The sequence below is a fragment of the Danio rerio genome, chromosome 17, assembly GCF_052040795.2.
Source record: "Danio rerio strain M-AB ecotype USA chromosome 17, GRCz13ab, whole genome shotgun sequence".
Taxonomy (NCBI): Eukaryota; Metazoa; Chordata; class Actinopteri; order Cypriniformes; family Danionidae; genus Danio; species Danio rerio.
The window spans coordinates 19105431-19127037 of record NC_141037.1 but is presented as its reverse complement, the minus strand read 5'-3'; the positions used below and the strand labels follow the sequence as shown (position 1 = coordinate 19127037).

Sequence of the window (21607 nt, the reverse complement as noted above, 5' to 3'; positions counted from 1 at the left end):
TACGCTTAAGAAATTTTAAATAATAAGCTCATATAATCATATAAATATATAAATATAAATAAATCGATACAGAACCGAACACACGCATCTCTTTTTGCTAGATTCTGCTGTTAGCAGTGGTGTAAACATAACATTACAAATACTCAAATTACTGTAATTGAGTTGTTTTTCCTCAAAAACTGTGATTTACTATGTAGCTTTAAAAATGTGTACTTTTACTTTCCCTTGAGAACATTTTTGGTGCTGTATAGGTACTTTTACTCGACTACTTTCCTTTAACCGACAGTTATACTTTGTTTTTTCTTGTCTATGGGAATTAGAAAAATCAGTCCAGTGATTCCTGTCCAATCAAACTGCACGTAAAAGTTAAATCATTGACCCAGAGACTAGATTTAGATTGGGGGGGGGGGGGGGTGTCTCTCAACACCACCACCTGTTTGCAGCATCCACTTGGATGATGCGACGGCAGCCACAGGACAACGGTGCCAGTGTGCTCACCACCACACACCAGCTATTGGGGGAGTGGAGAGACAGTGATAGAGCCAATTCAGTGGATGGGGATGATTGGGAGACCATGATCGGGAGGGACTTTAGCCAGGACACCAGGGTTACACCCTTACTCTTTACGAGAAGTGCCATGGGATTTTTAATGACCACAGGGAGTCAGGACCTCGGTTTAACATCTCATCCAAAAGACAGCACTCACTGACAGTATAGTGTCCCCTTCACCTTTTACTGGGGGAATTGGGACTCACACAGACTGCAGGTTGAGCACCCCCTGCTGGCCTCTCTAACACCACTTCCAACAGCAACCTCGCTTTCCCATGTGGTCCCCCATCCATGTACTGATCAGGATCAGCCCAGATGAATGATGTTTACTGTATAATGAGCGAAATGACCTTAACCATCTAGCAGGCACAAGATGTCAACATGGCGTTAAATTGAAGTTGTATCGCAGTGTCGTGGGGACATTGCGTTTTGTTTGGAAATGAAAATCGGTTTGACGTCAGAACTCAATGACAGGCCGACGTCAATGTCCAACCTAAAAAAACAAAAAAACAAATATCAACTTTAGAGATGGTACAGCTTGACTTTGTGTGGATGTTACCACTATGACGTTGGATTTTGGTTGTCATACATGATGAATAAATGTCAGTTTTTTAAGTGAAAATGAATTAAAATGTTGACTTGAAGTTGGATTTTGATTACTTTCCAACAAAACCTAAAATCAACCAAATATCAACATAGTTTGACGTCGTTATTGATGAGAAAAATAACATTGTTTTTAGACGCTGGCTAGACATTGAATCTTGGTCACGTGACGTCAGGACCTAAATCTAACATAATACTATGTCTTACGACATTGTGTGCCTGCTGAGCAATAACCAAATGCACTACTGAATTTTATATTTACACACATCCACAAATTACATGTATATGGATCAGTTTTTTGCAGCGTGTGATACTCACTACTCTTGAGTACTTTTAGATGGTCTTTTTCCTCATACTTTGAGTACTATTTACAACAGATTCTATTACTCTACTTGCGCTACATTTTTAAGCAAGCAAGTGCTTTAACTCAAGTATGGTTTTTCAGTACTCTTTCCACCACTGGCTGTTAGTAAAAGGAGCCTGGAGTGGTCGAGTTTGCGCTGGAAGCTGTATCCATTCAGAGCAGGAGGCTTTGATCTCGGCTCATCACGGACCATTCCCCCAGCACCCATATGGACTCACTTTTCTCAGGTCTGTTTTGGATCTCTCTTTCTCTCTCCCTTATTTATAGCTCCAAGAGAGGTTGTAAAACAAGTCCCTCTCAAATGTTGCTCTCATTCACCAATGCTCGCTGTGAAACTTTTGCCCTGCCATTCAGCAGCTTTTACTACAGTTTAAGGAACACGAACGTCATTGTAAACCTGAAAACGTCAGCCTAGTTTTTCTTCGTTCGTTCATCACAACAAAATATGGCAAAATTATATCCACAGGTTTGGTATAATGGGATTTAGTGACCAAATAAATCAAATTTAAAATGTTTTTTTAAACATTTAAGTATTGAGATGTAAATGGATTAGTTTCACAAGCCCCTAAATATTTCCATATTGTGTGTTCAACAGTAATTACGCCTCCTAATGCATTAATGGTTTGCAGTACATTGAGAAGACACATGCTTGGAAATGGACTTCCTAATTATTCGTAACGTATGGCCAAGAGCAAAGGCCACAGGCATACACGAAATAACCCAATTTGGTTGTCTGTCTTTAGAGCCGGGTCTTTATGTTCGCGCAATGTCCTGTGACCATTCACTCCCGTATTTATTTTTGTTTCCTCTCGTTGTGAGGGACAAAGAGCAGGCGTCCCTCTGGCCTCCAGGGGCTCTCAGTAAGGGGGTGTTTTCTGTGCAAACAACCCCAAATTCAGGTACAGTTATCTTTGCATGACTCCCTGAACCCATTTCCAAGCGGCTCATGCTTTAAGTTCAGTATGGGAGTCATGAAAGCCTGACCTCTAATAAATATTCTGCTTTAAGTCTGTAGTGAGTGTAATTCCTGCTTGTTATTTCCACTGATAGAAAAAGAAACATTACGACCAGAGCTGTGGGAGAGCTAGAGAGTGCCATGTTCACTTCAAAGGGCTTCAAACACATTTTTTTGGTATTGAAAAAATGTTACCTACAATATAACACTTTCTGCTAACTCTGTATGATGGTTTATTGATTTTTGTAAGTGTTTCAAAGCAATTCCAACTTAACTTCATTGGGATTGCCATCACAATTCTAAGGTGTTGTGGGTAGGAATGGTTCTTTTTGCCTCCTGTGGCATACTGACATGATAATCCCAGGTGCTCTACTGGATTGAGGTTTTTTGAGGCCTTTTGATTATTGCGAACTTACTGTCACGTTCAAGAAGCCAGTTTAATTTTTTTCTTTTGCTGATTAATTTACCAATTAAATTGTTTTTAAAAGTATTATTCACTTTTACACTAACCCCTTAGAGTAAAAACCAACCTGATAGTTGTGCAGTTAGTGTCACAATATTAGGGTACACTGTAAAAAGCGATTAGAATAATTTAAAAAAGTGAGCTGCTTTAAAAGTGACTTACTGAAAAGTGAGAAAACCCTAGGAAACATGAAATAAAAAATAAAGTCAACTAATCAGTAATTCGTTTTTACAGTGTATATTGATGTCTGCGTGCCCGAATAGCCACAGATGTTTCACTTCTAGGCCTTACAACGTTATCCTGCTAGAACAAATCATGACAAGATGGGTTGGCAATAATTCTCAGGTACTGTACTGTAGATGGTCAGTTGGTACTCAAAATATGCCAAGAAAACATCCTCTGAAGATTACACCACCAGCAGCCTAAACCATTTATAAGGCAGACTGGATCCATGCTTTCAAGCTGTATAAGACAAATTATGATCCTAACATTTCAAAACTGCAGTAATAATCAAGACTTAAAGTGTCAAACTAGGCAACCTTTTCCCTATTCATTTTCATTTTGGTGAGTCTATGGATTAATATATTGTGCTCTTCTGCTGCTGCTGTAGCACATCTGCTTCCAAGTTGGGTGTATTTTTCTTTCAGAAATGAGTTATTTTAGTTACTGTTAACTTTCTATCGGCTCAACTAGTTTCCGCAAGAAATAATAAATCCTTGATTAATCCAGTTTCAAGTAGTTGCAAAATGTAATTCGATATGGCTATACTTTTTTTAATCAACCACTTGGCAACAATCATAATTAGAAAAGTAACAATGTTACATGAAGTTTATTTATAAACTAATTTCGAGAAGATCACATGACTATGATTGAACACGGCTGGTTCTGCATTAACTATGTATGATCAACCAATCAGACGATTCCTAACCCACTATAAAAAAAACAGGTTTTCTCACTACAGTCATCTTCGATTTGAAGAATTCCTCCTTCCACCCCTACTCCTCAACCTTTCCCTTCATAGGACAGCACACTGGCCCAGTGGTTATAAACTGTTGCCTCACAGCAAGAACGTCACCGGTTCTAGTCCTTTAACAGACCGGCTGTCGTTTCTATGCTAAGTTAGCATGTTCTTTCCGTGCTCCTCCCACATTTCAAAAACATGCCATACAAGTGAATTGATCAATCTAAATTTAGCACTACAGAACTCTCATCCAGCAGCATATCTATTCATAGCATTAATTTTGTCATCAGCTCTTATCAAAAAGGGGGAGTTGTCGAGATCTACCTGAGCCTAAAGCTCCCCTCTCGCCCTGCAAACGGAAGGGAGCCCAGGGCTCAAGGACCTTTTGAGCTCAGGGCTCTCTCCCGGGACAGCATGTCAAACTTGCTTATATTCAATCACCAGCTAAGTGTGAACTCTTGAAACATTGTTTCTTTGGACTGTGCATGGAACCTGGGGGAAACCCAAATAAGCACGGAAAGAACTTGTAAACTCCAAACAGAAATGTCGACTAATCTGGTAAGGACTTGAATCAGCAACATTCTTGCTGAGAGGCAACAGTGCTAACCACTGGGCCACCGTCCTGCTCTGTCAAGGAAAAAGGAAGGAGGTATATGGGTAGAAGAGGGGATTCTTTAAATCGAATATAAATGAGGTAAGAAACTCTGATTATTTATGGTCAATAAGGAATCATTTGATTGGTGAATCCATAGTAGGAAAAACAAAAGTTACTAGTTTTCAAGACTTTAAAGAATATCTTCTTTTTGTGTTCAACAGAGGAAAGAAAATAAAAGAGGTTTGTGACAAGAAACGGGTGAGGAATTTGACAATGGAATAATGTTGAGAAATTAACTAGTGTAAAAACAATTCAAAGATTATTTGCAATCTGGAAATAAATAGGTGGTGCGCATATACAGTATGTACTGTTCTGAAAAAACAAAAACTCATTTTGGGTTTTAATGACAACCATTAATGACAGAAGAAAAAAGATCATCAGGCACTAATACCAGTGAAAAATGCATCTGCCAAAACTGCTGAGGAAATCCACTAAGTGGGCTTCCCAGAGAACAGAAGGGGGAGGAGGAAAAGGTTACTGACCTCCATTGCAGCACCTGACTTGGACTCGGTTCAGGTTGTGTCCTGGCTGAGGCATTCAAGCGATGCTTAATGTGAAGGCAATTAGATTATTAGCGCAGCAGATGGCAGTTACATAGCCAGATCGCTATTCAGTGATAAGCACTGCAGAAACCCTTCAGGGCTCCAATCTTTGCTCAGCTTTGTTACCCAATATGTAACAATAAGTAGAGTTTTAATAAAGACATTCTACCAAGCCAGTTGTCTAATTCATTTAGCATTAGCAAGACTTAAAACTAATGCTTCTTTTCGTCCAAAAACAAAATGTTCCCCTTCTTAATTGGTAATTGAGAAAAGGAGCACATGTGTTCAAGGCAACTGTATCTGCGAGGGCATGTAAACTCCATCATGCTCGAATTAAAAACCACTGGTGCTGGTGTCCGTTTACTGTGACAGCTGTAGGCACTTCATGTTTTTGTGCTATTTAAAAACATTTATGAGACGTGCAACCATTTTACACTTCATTTTCGAGGTTATTAATACAAATACGACCGTTTTTTGGGCTTTGAGAAGGGCGTGGATGGAACAAAATCATTTGGTATGAAGTATTTAAAAACTTTAACCACATTTTATTAAAATCCTAAAAAAGTTCACATCGATTTGGGAGCAGTTGAGAGGTTGTACCTGACTCTAGTTTAAACACATTCATACACAAATGAAATAAACATGCATCTGTAATTCAAGCACACATGAAAGTATCAAATTTTAATTTATTATATCTGCTCACAGAGGGTTTAATACAAAGAAAGATGACATTAAAAGCATTATTGAAGTAGAACGGTGTGTGTGGTATGGCACTTTGCATTTCACAGACTACCAGAAATCCCCTATAAGACAAATAACTGGGATTCATATAGTGCATAGAATTATTTGATTATCCACTTCATAGCAACGAGTTACAAAATCAAAGGCAATAAATACTGTACAATGATAAATCTGAAGTTAAAATGACATGGCAACATTTTACATTATTAAACACATCCTTAAACAATGCAGCATTCATCCCTTTACAATAAAATTTTTTAAAATCAGTTAATTGTACAAGTATAATTCAATATACGATTATATATACACATATAGTATGCATATCAATATTTAAATAAAGTGCCTTTCTTTTTGAAGTTCTGAAAGGTGAAATCTTACTTTAAATGTACCTAGAAAATATTTTGTATGTAAACTTCATTAGGCAGTATAGTGAATTAAAAAAGGTATTGATATTTCCATTTTAGTCATTGGAAATGCCCCTATTTGTCAGTTTATTTAGCTGTAATATTACAATCAACCAAGGATCATTGGAAAAAAATTACCAGTTGGAACATTTCTCCAAATTGTGTTCGCTCATCTAAACAGATAAACCCTGCTGCAAACCTGATTGTGTTACACAAGTTGAGATAAAATACATTTGACATCCAAAGCATCTGAAATGGAAATTTGCAGGTAATTTACTCACCCTCAGGCTATCTAAAATATAGTCAGACTCCCATTAGGACAAGTAATTTCACTCGACGGTCATCTTTGAAACACTTCTCATGCATTCGGTTTGAATTGGGACACAACAAATTCTCCAAAACTGCTTTCCAAGCTTACGATTAAATTTCCTATTAGGAAACACCAATAAAATTCAACAACAACTATCCCTTTAGTTTTATTTCTAAACGTTTGAGTCACACAAAATCTTTAGAAATTCAGATTTGGTCTGAGCCTCTTTAGACTATTGACCTTATTCTAAAATGCGGAAGTGCGCCTGTTTTCGCGATTGTCTTAGAACTTCCGATTCAGTCGCCTACGGGAGAAATGACTAGGAATAATAAACGGCAGAAAACGGTCAAACTACATGCGCTACAAACAAATGTTTGCATGACTATACAGACCAAGCAGAATAATATAATACGAAAATATCAAATTGCAACATCAAGCAGCGTAATGAGCAGTTTTTAACGTCAAAAAATGAATGGAAGTAATGAGACTGGAAAAAGATTCAAATGACAGCGCCCGCTCATCAGCGGAAAATAAGGTGAATAGAGACTATAGATATTCATCAGTATATAGCGATTGCTGATTCGCTCTTGAACTAGAAGGCTGAGCTGCATTTGCCACATTGACCGTTACACCTTTCCTTCATTCAAAACTATACAAGCGACACGTCTTGTATATTCTATTGTCTTTGATATACAGTTGAAGTCAGAATTATTAGCCCCCCTTTGAATCTTTTTTTTTTTTTGACTTTTTAAATATTTCCCAAATGATGTTTAACAGAGCAAGGAAATTTTCACAGTATTTCTGATAATTTTTTTCTTCTAGAGAAAGTCTAATTTGTTTTATTTCATCAAGAATTAAAGCAGTTTTACATTAAAAAAAAAAACCATTTTAAGGTAAAAAAAATATTAGCCCCTTTAAGCTATATATTTTTTTCGATAGTCTACAAAACAAACCATCTTTATACAATAACTTGCCTAATTACCCTAACCTACCTTATTAACCTAATTAACCAAGTTAAGCTTTTAAATGTCACTTTAAGCTGTAAATAATCTTGAAATATATCACCTAGTAACTTAATAAATAAATACAATAAATAAAGCGAGCATAATAGAGACAGCTGATTAGTCTCGTGGGTGTAATGTTCAATGCGATGCATTCTAGAAAATTTCTGTCACAGCGTACGAATAAGCCATTCATTTATTTGATTGGCTTTAACGCTAAGATAGAATATGCACGGAATGCAATATTTTAAGCTTCTTAAACACACATAGCTATCTACACATGGAAGACATGAAACATGGAAAAATACAACTCGCCATTACAAAGATTCTCCTTCTCGATTCTGTAAATGCGTTTACATCTCCAATTATTCGCATTAACCCTTAGTCTAAAAGCAAGTTTTACAAGTTTTTTGCAAATTAGGGATTTTTTCATTTTTTTCACTTTAAATCTTATATACTTTAAAATGCGCATTAATACAGGGCAATAAAACTCGAGCTGAAACAGATGTCTTATGAAGTGAAATGACTTGTTTATGGAAGAAACTAAACAATATTTTCAACTTTTTTCCACATTTTTGATAGCCTGAGGGTGAGTAAATTAACAAAAAAAGTTTTGTAGTTGAACTAGCCATTTTAGCTTGTTTCCAAATGTCTTTGATCACTGTTATTACTATTGACATGGGATTTATCACAAAGTAGCAGATCTACATCACAAAAGCCAAACAAATGAAGCTGCACTGTAAAAAATATATATTTTGTGATTCATGTTTTTAATTTTCCCCATTTATTTATGGTTTTGAATTGCATTATGAGATCTTGATCTTTCTTCCAACAAATTTTAACCTTGAAGACTTTCTTTTTTTAACATTTGCACATTATGGACAGAGGCCAGTTGGCAAATTTGACCAGGATGCCGGGGTTAAACTCTCTCTTTTATGAAGGAAATCCTAAGATTTTTAATGACCACAGAGAGTCAGGACATCTCATCCGAAAGACAGCACTCACTGAGCACTATACTTGGGCGTTAGGACTCACACAAAACTGCAAGTTGAGCGCCCCCTGCTGGCCTCACTAACACCATTTTTGGCAGCAACCTAGCTTTCCCATGTGGTCTCTCATCCAGGTACTGACCAGGTGCATCCCTGCTTAGCTTCAGTGGGCAACCATGTGAGAGTTGCAGAGAGCTAGCTGCCGACAGCCTTTAACAGACCTATTTCTCTATTTATTATTAATTATGCGTTATATTATTTTAAACTACAAAAATGTCAGTAAAAGTCACTTTGTTAAACTGTAGGGTTGAATCCTCAACATCCTTCTTGCAATTCACAACCAGAAATAAACAAAAAACACTTGTGAATCACAAAATACAGAAACTTAATAAACAGTTTTTGGTTTTGTGGTCTGGTTGTGATGCAAACATCAAAATAGTAATGATTTACAGTTCATGAGAGATGGTTCAACTTGCTTTGAGGCCATAACAGTGTTAGCAATCATACTAAAACAAGTCTTTGTTATTAATCAGTAATGTCAATGAAATTTCTGGGAAAAGAGAAAAAAGTTAACATTTTACTGCCTCCATTGAAATATATTAATGAGGATATTTTTCCATGAATGTAGGTAAAGGTCAAAGTTGGACAAAACCTATGCAACATACCACAACAATCATAAAATTCATGTCTGTGATTTCTAAGGCAAATACACCATATCACTATGAGCGGTATATCTAAATGTTCACAGCTGGACTGAACCATCTTTTCACGGCTGGCATTTATTGTGTATCTCAATGAAAATATCTTCACGGTTTCGCTCATTTCTGACAGGGATCATAAGCGATTCTAATGTGCACTTGGCTCAGTTCTACACTTGGAGATCTTTTCTTGCACGGTTTACTTTTTTTTATAACCTGTCTGTATTTTTCAAGCACAGGAAAATGCCTTCATTATCTTTTTCAGAAGATAATCTTTCTCAGTTTAAAAGTTTATTTAGAGTCAGATCTAAACTCTTCTGGAATGTTGATCTTGAGATGAACCAAGTATGAACTGTGATTCGTTTGTGAGCTTCTGGGTGATTTATGATTTACATTTATTTGTTTGAGTAAAACATCAATTTTGTTGTATTCTGTATACTGCTGATGGCATTTTTTCAAAATTTGAAATAAACATTTTATTTAGATAATTTTTGACAAAAAAAGCCTAACAAATAAGAATATCATGTTTTCAGACATTTATACAAACTTCTAGTCAACACAAAACCAATTTTTTTAACTTAGCAAAAGTTTAGAAATCAATATTTGAAGAAATAAACCTGATTTTTAATCACAACAAATGAAAAGTTAAATATCTTAAGTCATTTTCTCGAATTAGAAAAGCTATAAATGACAATATTTTATTTGAAATTTGGAAGAAACATTATCAAATATGCAACATAGGCATGTCCCCCTTCATACATTTCTGGAGATCGTGAATTACGTAGCCAGAAGTGTGTATGGCTGAATTTTGCCTTTAAAACCAACGCTACGGGGTGGTATGATGCCATTCCTTTTTGCGCTTAGCAGCTGACCGATTACCTCCGTATGGGCAGCCTTGCCGCTGTTACCAGTTTGTTATGTAGCTCGCCATGTACGTCGGAGGACTTAAGACGCAGAAAGGAATTGACCGCAACAACGCGGTTTGCGTCCGGCAAAGAACCATTCCAGAAAGCGGGTAAGACAAAAACAAAAGCAAAAAATCTAAATAAACAAGTAAATAACAAGGTGAGAATGTGGTCAAATCTGAAAAAGAGGTAAAATCAGACGAGGGCTTTTACTTGTTCTGGATTGCTTTTGAAAACTACCAGTTGGGTTTAGGGAAGTGGGTGGGTGGGTCAGTTGATCGGTCTGTCAATCAGTAAGTCAGTCGACAGCGGCCTCTGGTGGATTTACTTGAGAACAGCAGGCATGAATGGGACTTGCTGGAGAAATTGCGAAAACAAAAACTGCAAAAAAAAAAAAAAAAAAAACGTAGCTCCTGGGATATTTTTGGCACTCTCCAGAAATGTATATAGCTATACGTTTTCAGAATGAGCCTGGGTTGCAAATATTTATAGAATAAAATAAACATTAACATTTTACTCAAGTTAAATTTTTTAATCTAGAGTGAATTTAGAGAAACTGAGAATTTTCAAGTGGTCTCATATTTGTTTTTTTCCTTTTCCATAGCTGAATTTTGCTAAATCCAATCCTTAGCTAAAACAACCTGGGATGTTAAGCATGAGCCCTTTGGTTACAACACTCAATAAGCATTCTTATTCATTTATGTAGTAATAAAAGTCTAAAAGCAGTTTTGATACTGAGCTGAAAGGTGGGTGTGATTTTGCCAAGTATGATGTGATCATGGATTAACATATATGTTGACCCTGTAATGTCATGTGTGTCTGAAAATATAATTCATACCTATTCCCTACCACTAAACCCAACCATAACTGAAAATTAATCCCAAAATCAGAGGGGAAAAATAGTTGGATAACAATCATATAGAGGTACATAACCCTAACCAGCACAAAACTTAGCATAAACGTTAAACATATCTCTTAATTCTGATTGGCTGATTGTAATATTGTTACAGGATCAACATAGATTTTAATCCAGGAAAATGTCTCACTTGGTGAAATCACACTAACCAAACCATCCAGTTATCAAAGGTGGATGTTTATTGCTACATAAAACAGTTGTCTGTCAGCAGGAATTTGGGAATCAAATCTCCAGCATTCTATGTCAACATCTTGCAAAGACATCTTGATAACACTTGTGCTGAAAAGGGCGGCTTAGGCTCTTCAAACTACATCCCATGTAAACCTCCAGGCTTTGATTGGGACTCTAGGATGAACGGAGCCACTGAAAGAGCCATTGTATTTAAAGAGACTGTTTGTGTCAAGTTTCACCTCGATCTCACCTTTGGAGGAAGACTTCAATCCATCAACGGAGCTCCGACAGCCCCCTGTACTGCTGTCTCATATTGCATGCAATACAAAGCTGGGTTGTGTTGAAAGGCGAAAAAGAAAACAGAATGGGATCCAATTATACTTGAGATTTCCAAAAAACAAGATTCCCATTGCTGAGGGATGTCATGTTAAAAAAAATCAGATTCCCCCTTAAAAACCTAGGTCAAAGGTCAAACGTTATTCCATAAATATCTTATCCACGGTTTTTGCATATTTTGAGTAACAATCCCCAAGAAGAGCTGTTCTCAGAAATGTGTTGAATTGCTTTGCGAGTGGTGGGGCTTGTGTTTGATTTGTTTGGACTGACCTCACATGGATTGGAGCGAGGCCAGGTTGGAGCTTCAGGTTCAAAGACAACAAAAATCAGCATTCTGTCGCATTTTTGAGCATCTCGCAATTCTAGCAGCTTTGCTGGAATTCCTTTAATGGCATATTGGAGGACCCTGAAGGAAAATAAGCACTGATCCAATGAAAATAGAGTGATCTTGTTCCAGAGAATGCCATTGAAGAACTGTCGCTGAACTCGGTGTGGAGCACGTACCTAACGTCACAGAAGACAGAAAAGAAATTAGCATCGTGATCATCCAGTCTGGGCTTCGGGCCAACATGTTCAATCAGTTGTGCTGTACGAAACAGCTCATGACAGTATCTTAACTACAGTTTCCAGACGAATCTCTCCAAAGTTCCATTTAATATCAATTAAATTTGAGAGAACATCTGTGAAACAGTTACCCTATCAGAAAGTACTGTACGAGGCTTCAATTGCCTTCAAGACGTCCACTCTGATAGGTTTTCTTAAATTCAGTACTCTCAGGCTCTTTTCTAGCAAGTTCATATAGACGCCTTCCTGCAGTTAAAATAAAATTCAATGGCCATTGATCAAATGTCATTTTATAAAGACTGAGAATCTGCATTATTCCATCAAATCTGGCTTTCTCGACTTTCACTTGATTTAAAAAACTGCTATTGCGTTGTATAAATTTACTTGCTCTATTTAAATTAGCATCGTGATCTTCCAATCTGGGCTTTGGGCCAACATGTTTTATGAGTTGAGCTGTATGAAACAGCTCAAGACAGTATCTTAACTAGTTTCCAGACAAATCTCCAGACGAAGTTCCATTTAATATTGATTAAATTCGAGAACCCAATCAGAAAGTACTGTACAAGGCTTTAATTGCCTTCAAGATGTTCACTCTGGAAGGTTTTTGATGTAAAACTCAGTACATTCTGGCCACTTATAGCTCGTTCATGTTGTTGTCTTCCTGTGGGTAAAATAAAATTCAATGACAATTGATCAAATGTCATTTTGTAAAGACTGAAATTCAGTGTTATTCCATTAAATCTTGCTTTCTTGACTCTTCAGTTGATTTAAAAAGCTGCTATTGGGTTGTCTAAGTTTACTTGCTCTTTTATCTGGGCTTCGGGCCAACATGTTCAATCAGTGGAGCTGTACGAAACCGCTCATGACAGTATCTTAACTACAGTTTCCAGACGGATCTCTCCAAAGTTGCATTTAAAATCAATTAAATTCGAGAGAACATCTGTGAAACAGTCACCCAATCAGAAATCAGGCTTCAATTGCCTTTAAGAGATCCACTCTGGTAGGTTTTCTTGAATTCAATACTCTCTGGCCTCTTCTAGCTCATTCATATAGACGTTTTCCTGTGGGTTGTCAACACACTGTAAACCGTTATTGGGAGGCCGAACCGAATGAAAGCGGCTCCAGTCTCCTTTACACAGGATCCATGGGAGCACGTCCACTTTGTAATGAAGCTCCGGGGAGAACTCTGTACTGATGAGGTTTGGGGCCCCGGCACCTTTTCCTCGTGTGATGAGCTTCATGTGATCATCGTAGCAGCAATGTTGTGCCGCCAGAGTAGTGCTGTCGAAGGAGAGCATGGAGCGAATGCAGAACCTGGCGGAGGGCTTGTAGATGTCCAGTCTCTCTTTGGGGCCGCTGGCATCTCGCCATCGATAGGTCTTCTGCAGCTTCCTGTCAAAAACGTTGACAGCACTGTAGACCACCTCGGATGGGTAGACACATGGGCAATTGGGTAACTCAGTCAGGACTTTGTGTAGGTATTTCTGGAGGAAGTCGTTCTTGCAGTTCAGCCACTTCTCACAGCTGTCAACATCTATGGGGGATTGAGATCAGTTTAGTAATAGTTTACTTTATTTACAGATGGCAAAACAAATTTTGTGTGACATAATAATTAAGAAATCCTAAACATAGAATACATGATCACACTTTGAAATAAGGTTTCATCGGTTAATGTTAGTTCAAATATATAACACCAAATATATATAACACAAACTAGTAATGATTTATTAATCAAAATTCAACATTAACTATTTCATTCATTCATTTTCTTTTCGCCTTATTCCCTTTATTAATCAGGGGTCGCCACAGCGGTATGAACCACCAATATTAACTACTGCATTATTAAAATGCAAATTCAAACTTAATGGAAGTTAATAGTTAACATAAACTAACAATTAACAACTTTATGTAAACAAGGATAAATAAATACAGTAATAAATGTATTGTTCATTGTTCGTTCATGTTAGTAAATATACTCAGTATATATATTTTTAACGACAATCCTTATATTCTGGTTATATACAGTATATATACAGTGGTCTCTCGCTATACTGTAACATGGTTCACCTCACAGTTTTGCAGATTTTTTTACATGCTTTTTTCTACAGCGCATAGTGTTCTGCATCCTGATTAGTGCAGTGTTCTGCGTCCTAACTGCCTGTAGACTATTGTCAATCAGTCTCCTCTGTGCCATGTCTCCTATTGACCTTATTCTAAAATGCGGAAGTGCGCCTGTTTTCGCGATTGTCTTAGAACTTCCTATTCAGTCGCCTATGGGAGAAATGACTAGGAATAATAAACGGGAGAAAACGGTCAAACTACTTGCTCGACAAACAAATGTTTGCATGACTCTACAGACCAAGTAGAATATTACAATAAGAAAATATCAAATTGCAACATCAAGCAGCGTAATGAGCAGTTTTTAACGTCAAAAAATGAATGGAAGTGAATGAGACCGGAAGTCTCAAGCCAAAAAGATTCAAATGGCAGCGCCCGCTCGTCGGCGGAGAATAAGGTGAATACAGTACAGAATGCTTTAAGCTTTCCAATTTGACCTAAATCTTCTATCGCTAACAGTGTGCCTCTGAAGTGCTGTTTTCTCTCTTGATTGCAAGTTTTCTCCCCACAATGTCAACAAAAAATTCTACACTGTCAAAGGCGCCTGCGATAGCACCCAAAAGGCAGTGGAAGATGCTAACCATCCCACAAAAAGTTGGATTTATGGACATTCTAAAGCAGAGGTCACCAAACTTGTTCCTGGAGGGCCGGTGTCCTGCAGATTTTAGCTCCAACCCTAATCAAACACACCTGAACAAGCTAATCAAGGTCTTACTAGGTATACTTGAAACATCTAGGCAGGTGTGTTGAGGCAAGTTGGAGCTAAACCCTGCAGGGACACTGTCCCTCCAGGACCGAGATTGATGACCCCTGTTATAAAGGAAGGTAAAAGCTATAGAGCGCCATTACAGAATAAGTAAATGAAGATCAAATGATTTTAATCTTTGCTTCTTTCTATAATACTGGACTTATTTTTCTACGAAGGTTTAAACTTTGAGAGTGTTTAAACAAGAGAGAAAAGTGTGAAAATGTTAATGCCTGTCTGAGAAAAGTGTATAAAGTGTGTAGTGAGGGGTTTTACAGCCTTAAAACATAAAAAAATCAATAAATAAATAAAGCGGACTATTTTTAGAACGTAACTCCCAGGAATAACAAGGGACCACTGTATTTGTAATATTATTATACACAGGTTTATTAAATTATATCACTTAATATAGTAGAGGGTACTAGAAAATGTATCTCTCTGGATGTACTTAATTAATCAGATTTGTGTTTTATAATGATTTTATAACAACCCTATCTAATTTTAAATTCAAATAAAATTCAATGGAAATTGATCAGAGTAGCAGATGTTTTCATTGTCATGTCAGGGTTATTCCATCAAATCTTGCTTTCTTGACTCTTTAGTTCATTTAAAATACTGCTATTGTGTTCAGTCATCTTTTTATCTTAAATTTTGATTAAATATCATTAGTAGTTTGCAGAATTTTTTTTTTATTTAAAACATAAATTCAGAAAAACTGCTCTCAAATATATCATTATGTATATTTATTTATTTATTAATATAAATAATCATTACATATAAAACTATACAAATAATGATAATTTTTTTTATAGTTTTCCAGTAAGAATATCTCATCTTTATTGATAGATGATTATGTCATAAAAAAGTGTCATAAAATTGGCCATATTGAGATCTGTGGTTTAACACGCAATAGGGGGTTGTCTCTTTTTCCTGCCAAAACATTAAAAATATGTGAAGGCAGCAGCGGTCAGGCTAAAGCACGGTTGTTATTAACATTTATGTTCCATTGTGAGGAGATATAAAAAAAAAACACTTTATCCTGTTATGTTTTTAAACTACTTTCATTATTATTATGGTTAAACGAAAAGAGCTATTACATTCACAGTTCAATGCCAAAAGTGAGAGACCAAAAAAAAAAAAACTAAAAACTCCAAAGCAAATAGTGGGGGTTTTGGAAAAGGACTCTTTATTTTGTGGTCTCAAGAAGACTCTCTGTGGAGCATTTGTGAAAAATCTGAATGTCAGATCTTTTACAGTCTAACAGAACTCCCACAGAGTTCCTCAGGTCTCAGAGGAGCAGTTTCTACAACCATGCTGATTAAAAGCCTTTAGAAGTAGACATTTAGATAAATGAAAGCTAAGGCAAATCAATAAACATTTCAACTAACAAAAAAGTGCATTAGAAGCTTGAAAGGCAATTAACTTAGACTCCATTAAGAGATCCAGTAGTGCCTACATGACAATGGCTGCATCAACAAAACATCTTAATAATGGCTTTTTGTACATGTACCTTGTAAATAACTAGATAAATCAATATGCTACTCATTTTTGTTTCCAAATATTTGTATAAACTACGAAACAATGAATACATTAAAAATGCAGCCTACAAAACAGCACACTAATCCACCCCCATTTTTATATGTGTATATACAGTGCATCCGGAAAGTATTCATAGCGCTTCACTTTTTCCACATATTTTTTATATTACAGCCTTATTTCAAAATGGATTAATTTAATTTATTTCCTCAAAACTCTTCACACAATGCCCCATAATGACACTGTAAAAAATATATATTTTTAAATCGTTGCAAATTTATTAAAAATTAAAAAGCAGAAAAATCACAAAGTATCCACAGCCTGTGCCGTGAAGCTCTAAATTGAGCTCAGGTACATTTTGTTTCCACTGATCATTCTTGGGATGTTTCAGCAGCTTAATTGGAGTTCACCTGTGGTAAATTCAGTTGATTGGACATGATTTGAAAAGGCATACACCTGTCTATATACTGTAAGGTCCCAGGGTTGACAGTGCATGTTAAAGCACAAACCAAGCATTAAGACAAAGGAATTGTCTGTAGACCTCTGAGACAGGATTGTCTTGAGGTACAAGGCTGGGGAAGGCTACAGAAAAATTTCTGCTGCTCTGAAAGTTCCAATGAGCACAGTGGCCTCCAACATCCAAAAGTGGAAGATGTTTGGAAACGCTAGGACTTTTCATAGAGCTGGCCGGCCATCTAAGCATCTAAGCTCAGACTGGGGTGACAGTGTTCCAGCAGGACAGTGACCCATAGCACACCACCAAAATATTAATGACGTGGCTTCACAACAACTCGGCCTTGAGTGTCCTTGAGTGGCTCAGCCAGAGCCCAGACCTAAATCCAATTGAACATCTTTGGAGAGATCTGAAAATGGATGTACACCATCGCTTTCCATCCAACCTGACAGAGCTTGAGAGGTACTGCAAACAGGAATGGGCAAAAATTCCCAAAGACAGGTGTGCCAAGCTAGTGGCATCATATTCAAAAATACTTGAGGCTGTAATTGCTGCCAAAAGTGCATCAACAAAGTATTAAGCAAAGGCTGTGAATACTTATGTATATGCGATTTTTCAAGTTTTTTTATTTTATTTTATTTTATTTATAAATTTTCAACAATTTCCAAAAAATCTTTTTTACATTGTCATTATGGGGTATTGAGTGTAGAATTTTGAAAAAATAAATACATTTAATCCATTTTGGAATAAGGCTGTAACAAATAACATGTGGAAAAGGGGAAGCGCTATGAATACTTTCCGGATGCACTGTATACATGCGCACATTCAAATGACATAACTGGAAAAAATAAAATCAATATATATAAATAATAAATAAATGAAAATAATTAATTGAATCATTGAAAAAATAATGATAAAATAACAAAAACAATAATACAATAAAACTGAAAACAATATGCTATTCATTTGTTGCATATAAAACTACTATAGTATACCTACAATACTGAAGTACTAAATGTCCACACCACAGAGAAGCAAAATCAACCAACCTGTTCCCAAAAGCTCCGTGTTGTTTGCCATTTCATGAGGACTTGGTTCCGTCACAGGAATTATGTCATCTGTAAATGTAAGAGAGACAAAATTTGCTTAAAATCAGCAAGATATTTCCAATTTAAAAGACAATATAAGCTCAACTAGAAACAACTAGTAGAAAAACGAGTAGCAACCTACAGTACAAGTCAAGCTGGTTTTCCTACCAAAATAACCCATTTAAACTGGGCCAAATTAAGGTAGTAAAGGTTTGGCTCGTTAACCGCTGCTATTTGTCAAAACTATTCCAACAAAATATCTCACAACCAAGCTATACAGTGATATAAATATTTAATTACAGAATAGTGTGTGCATGCAATATTTATTTCCCATGATAATATTGTAACTCTTTATTAATATTGTTAATGTGTGTGACAAGAAACACTGTGTGATGAAGCCTAACATACTGCAGTCATAACAGGCCCATAATTCAAGTTATTAAAGTTGTAAAAAAGTATTTTTTCCTGCATAACATGCTTTGTTTTTGAACAAACCAATCTAGTGAATAATTCAATGATCTATTCATATAGACAGTGGCTTGTTCTTTTCTGAATGACTCACCCGTTTTGAACAAATCATTTGAATTAATGTTTATTAAGGGTGTGACGAGATCCGCTGTTATTCGTGAGATCTGACTGGTCTTTGTCTTGGCTCAGAGCGCCAAGTCAGTTTAATGATGGGGGTGTCTCCATCATCATCAAAGCAGACGACCTGCTTCATTCTGGACATCTTTCAGGGATGTAATTGTAGACCTACCTAAGCTACTGTGTATATAACATGATGATATTGTGTAGTCCTATAATGTGACGAAGCTGCTGACAATATGCAAGATTATGAAATCGATTTGAATGCCTGTGCGGCTGTGCACAGTTTTTCAGTGCTCACATTTGCATGTAACGACCACGTGCGCTCTACGTACATTATAAATAAAGCCAATAGGCACATTTGTTATTATCCTCTGCAAGCCATCTGTTCTTATGTCTTCATTAATTCAGTGCTATAGTCAGGCAACTCAAATTTAATATCTAAAAGTGTTACAGGTTTAGATGATATTACAAATGTGTACAAATATATTTTAGAATTAATTAAAATGATTAAAACACAGGGACCAAGCCGAAGGAAAGTGAAAGTGATAAACTCAGTGATATATGATTTTTCTCAGTGTGGAATGTTAAAGTATATTACGTTACTCAGTTCAACTGGACTGAATATTTTTACAGTTTAAATTGTCGATTGACATGAGCAGTTTATCACATTGGAATAAAGAGTCGACTAAATACAGGAAAAGTTATATTCTGTGAACACAAGAGAACTAACTGAGTTAGTGGTGCCATCTAGCGGTGGTGTGTGCTCTGTCCCGACATTGAGGTGTAAAGTATAAAGCTATTAAATATTTGTTAGGTCACTATTTTTAAGGGGGAGGGGGAGGGGGAGGGGGGGGGGTCTTGTCTTCCTTTTTTGTCCTCGGCTGATCACATGCCTGAACTGCCACCTGGTTCATGCTGGTGGAAGGGGGTATTCAGCGCCATTGTGCTTCAGGTGTTCAAGTTTCTTAATACAGTGCATTCAGAAAGTATTTATATCATATACTTTTGTATACTTATGTGAAACTAGCCTGGGAACCAGCACAAAAACACACACACACACACACACACACTGCAAAATACTTATTAGTTTTATCAATAAAATCACCCAAAAAACAGCAATATAATTTTTGGTCAAACATTTTTTTCATTGTTTTATTGACCAGTTTATTTTGAAAGACGTTTTCAGGGATGCTTTCTCCTCTTATCAACTGTCTGTTTTCTTAGCTGCTCAGAATGTGTCAAATGAAGCTGGCGTTTATGTAGAATCAGCACTGCAGAGCCTCAGATCGTGTTTAAATGTGTGAGCGAACACATTTTGTGCATATGCCCGTTTCCTGCATGGCAGGTTGTGGGCCGCCCTGTATCAGGGGCTTTTAAACTGAAAGCCCTTATTGAGCTGTCATGCTAACGCCAAGTAAACGCCTGCTGCTCTCAAAGAGTGGTTTCATAGTGTATACAGTACACACACAGAAGGCCAGACTGCTCCTTTTCTAACATGAATCTGGTGCCCCTGGTGTTTGTTCGACTTCTGCATGCTTGACAGAGATGAATGAGAAGCATTAGTCGACTTTTCCATCACTATCAGCATAATTAGAAGCCGGATGAAATTAAGATCAGGATCAGTAGTGAGCACATTTTGGGGAAGTGCATCGATACGTACGCATGGTGCAAACTGCTGCATTTATGTAATGAAGTGCATTGTGCGGTTGAAAAGGCCAGATTATGGCGCTGCTTCCATATGGTATTAAAACGTTTTTAATAATGGGAGCACAAATCAGCTGAGACACATTAGAGTTTACACTTAGTATTATTATGCATTTCTTAGGACCACTTGAGTCCAGATTTCACCAAGACCCTTCTCTCTTATTTCATCATGCTCTCTAAATTACTTTATCAGGAACACTCAGTCTGACACACAAGTGAATTACTATGGAATGAACAAATCCTTTTATTACAATACGTGTTTTGCTACAATGCAACAATGTACGAATACCTTGTTTCAGTGCACTTTCTTATAATGACCATTTCAAGAGTTCACACTTAGCTGATGATTGATTATAAAGCTTGTTTGGCATGCTGTCCCAGGAGAGCACCCTGAGCTCATAAGATCCTCGAGCCTGGGGCTCCCTACCATTTGCTGGGCAAGAGGGGAGTTTGAGCTTAGGTACATCTCGAGAACTCCCCTGCTTATTTATGGCTAATGACAAATTAGGGATTGCTATGCCAATTTGGTTTGGCCAATTTACTTAAGTCGCATGTCTTTGGACAGTGGGGGGAAACTGGGGAACCCGGGGGAAACCCATGCAAGCACGGGGAGAACATGAATATGTCTCATGTAAAAAGAAGAAATAAGTAATGTGGTAATGGGAAAATAATAAGCTTGTGCTTCATCCCACTCCATTTTTGACCATGTTGAAATTAATTTTTTTGTTAATGATATTTTATGTATGATATTTTTGTTAGAAAATAAATCAAATCAAATCAAATCAAATCTGTAGTTCCAGATCTGGTAAAATGTGAACGCGCTTTCCATTCATACACTAGCAGAGCAAGGGGAATCATGGATCATGGGACTGATCATGACGCAAAGATGACGATCACTGACAGATGGAGATTCGGCTGCGGGCAACATAGGGTTAAAGTTCTTTTTCACAACAATACCACAGTATAGCCAACCATGTGCTGTGGTTGTTCCTGTCATTTTTCTTATGATTGATACAATAACGTAGAATTCGCCAGCCGTTTGCTATTGAAGGAAGGAGCAATAGAGTTTATTATGTATGGGACTTTGTCAGACTTTGACAGGGACTTTGTCAAAAACTGTTACAGCTCATATGGACCAGTTTTTTTTTTTTTGTCTGGATCATAACATGTAAGTGTGAATAAAATTGTTGCCTCCTTTTGTATAGTTTGCAAAATATGTTTAATTGTGTGTTATAAGTTGTAATCGC

At 36.8% G+C, this 21607-nt stretch overlaps 1 protein-coding gene across 1 annotated transcript in view; it reads right to left on the bottom strand.

Moving 5' to 3' along the window:
• Positions 1 to 5758: 5758 nt before the first annotated feature.
• Positions 5759 to 21607, bottom strand: part of ism2a (isthmin 2a) — a 46193-nt gene continuing 30344 nt past the window's right edge. Inside the window, exons 5-6 of the mRNA XM_087290312.1 lie at positions 18030 to 18098; positions 5759 to 13661 (exon numbers count right to left, since the gene is read on the bottom strand). Coding sequence (XP_087146438.1) covers positions 13144 to 13661; positions 18030 to 18098 — 587 coding nt within the window. The 3' untranslated portion in view covers positions 5759 to 13143. The remainder of the gene's footprint in view (positions 13662 to 18029; positions 18099 to 21607) is intronic.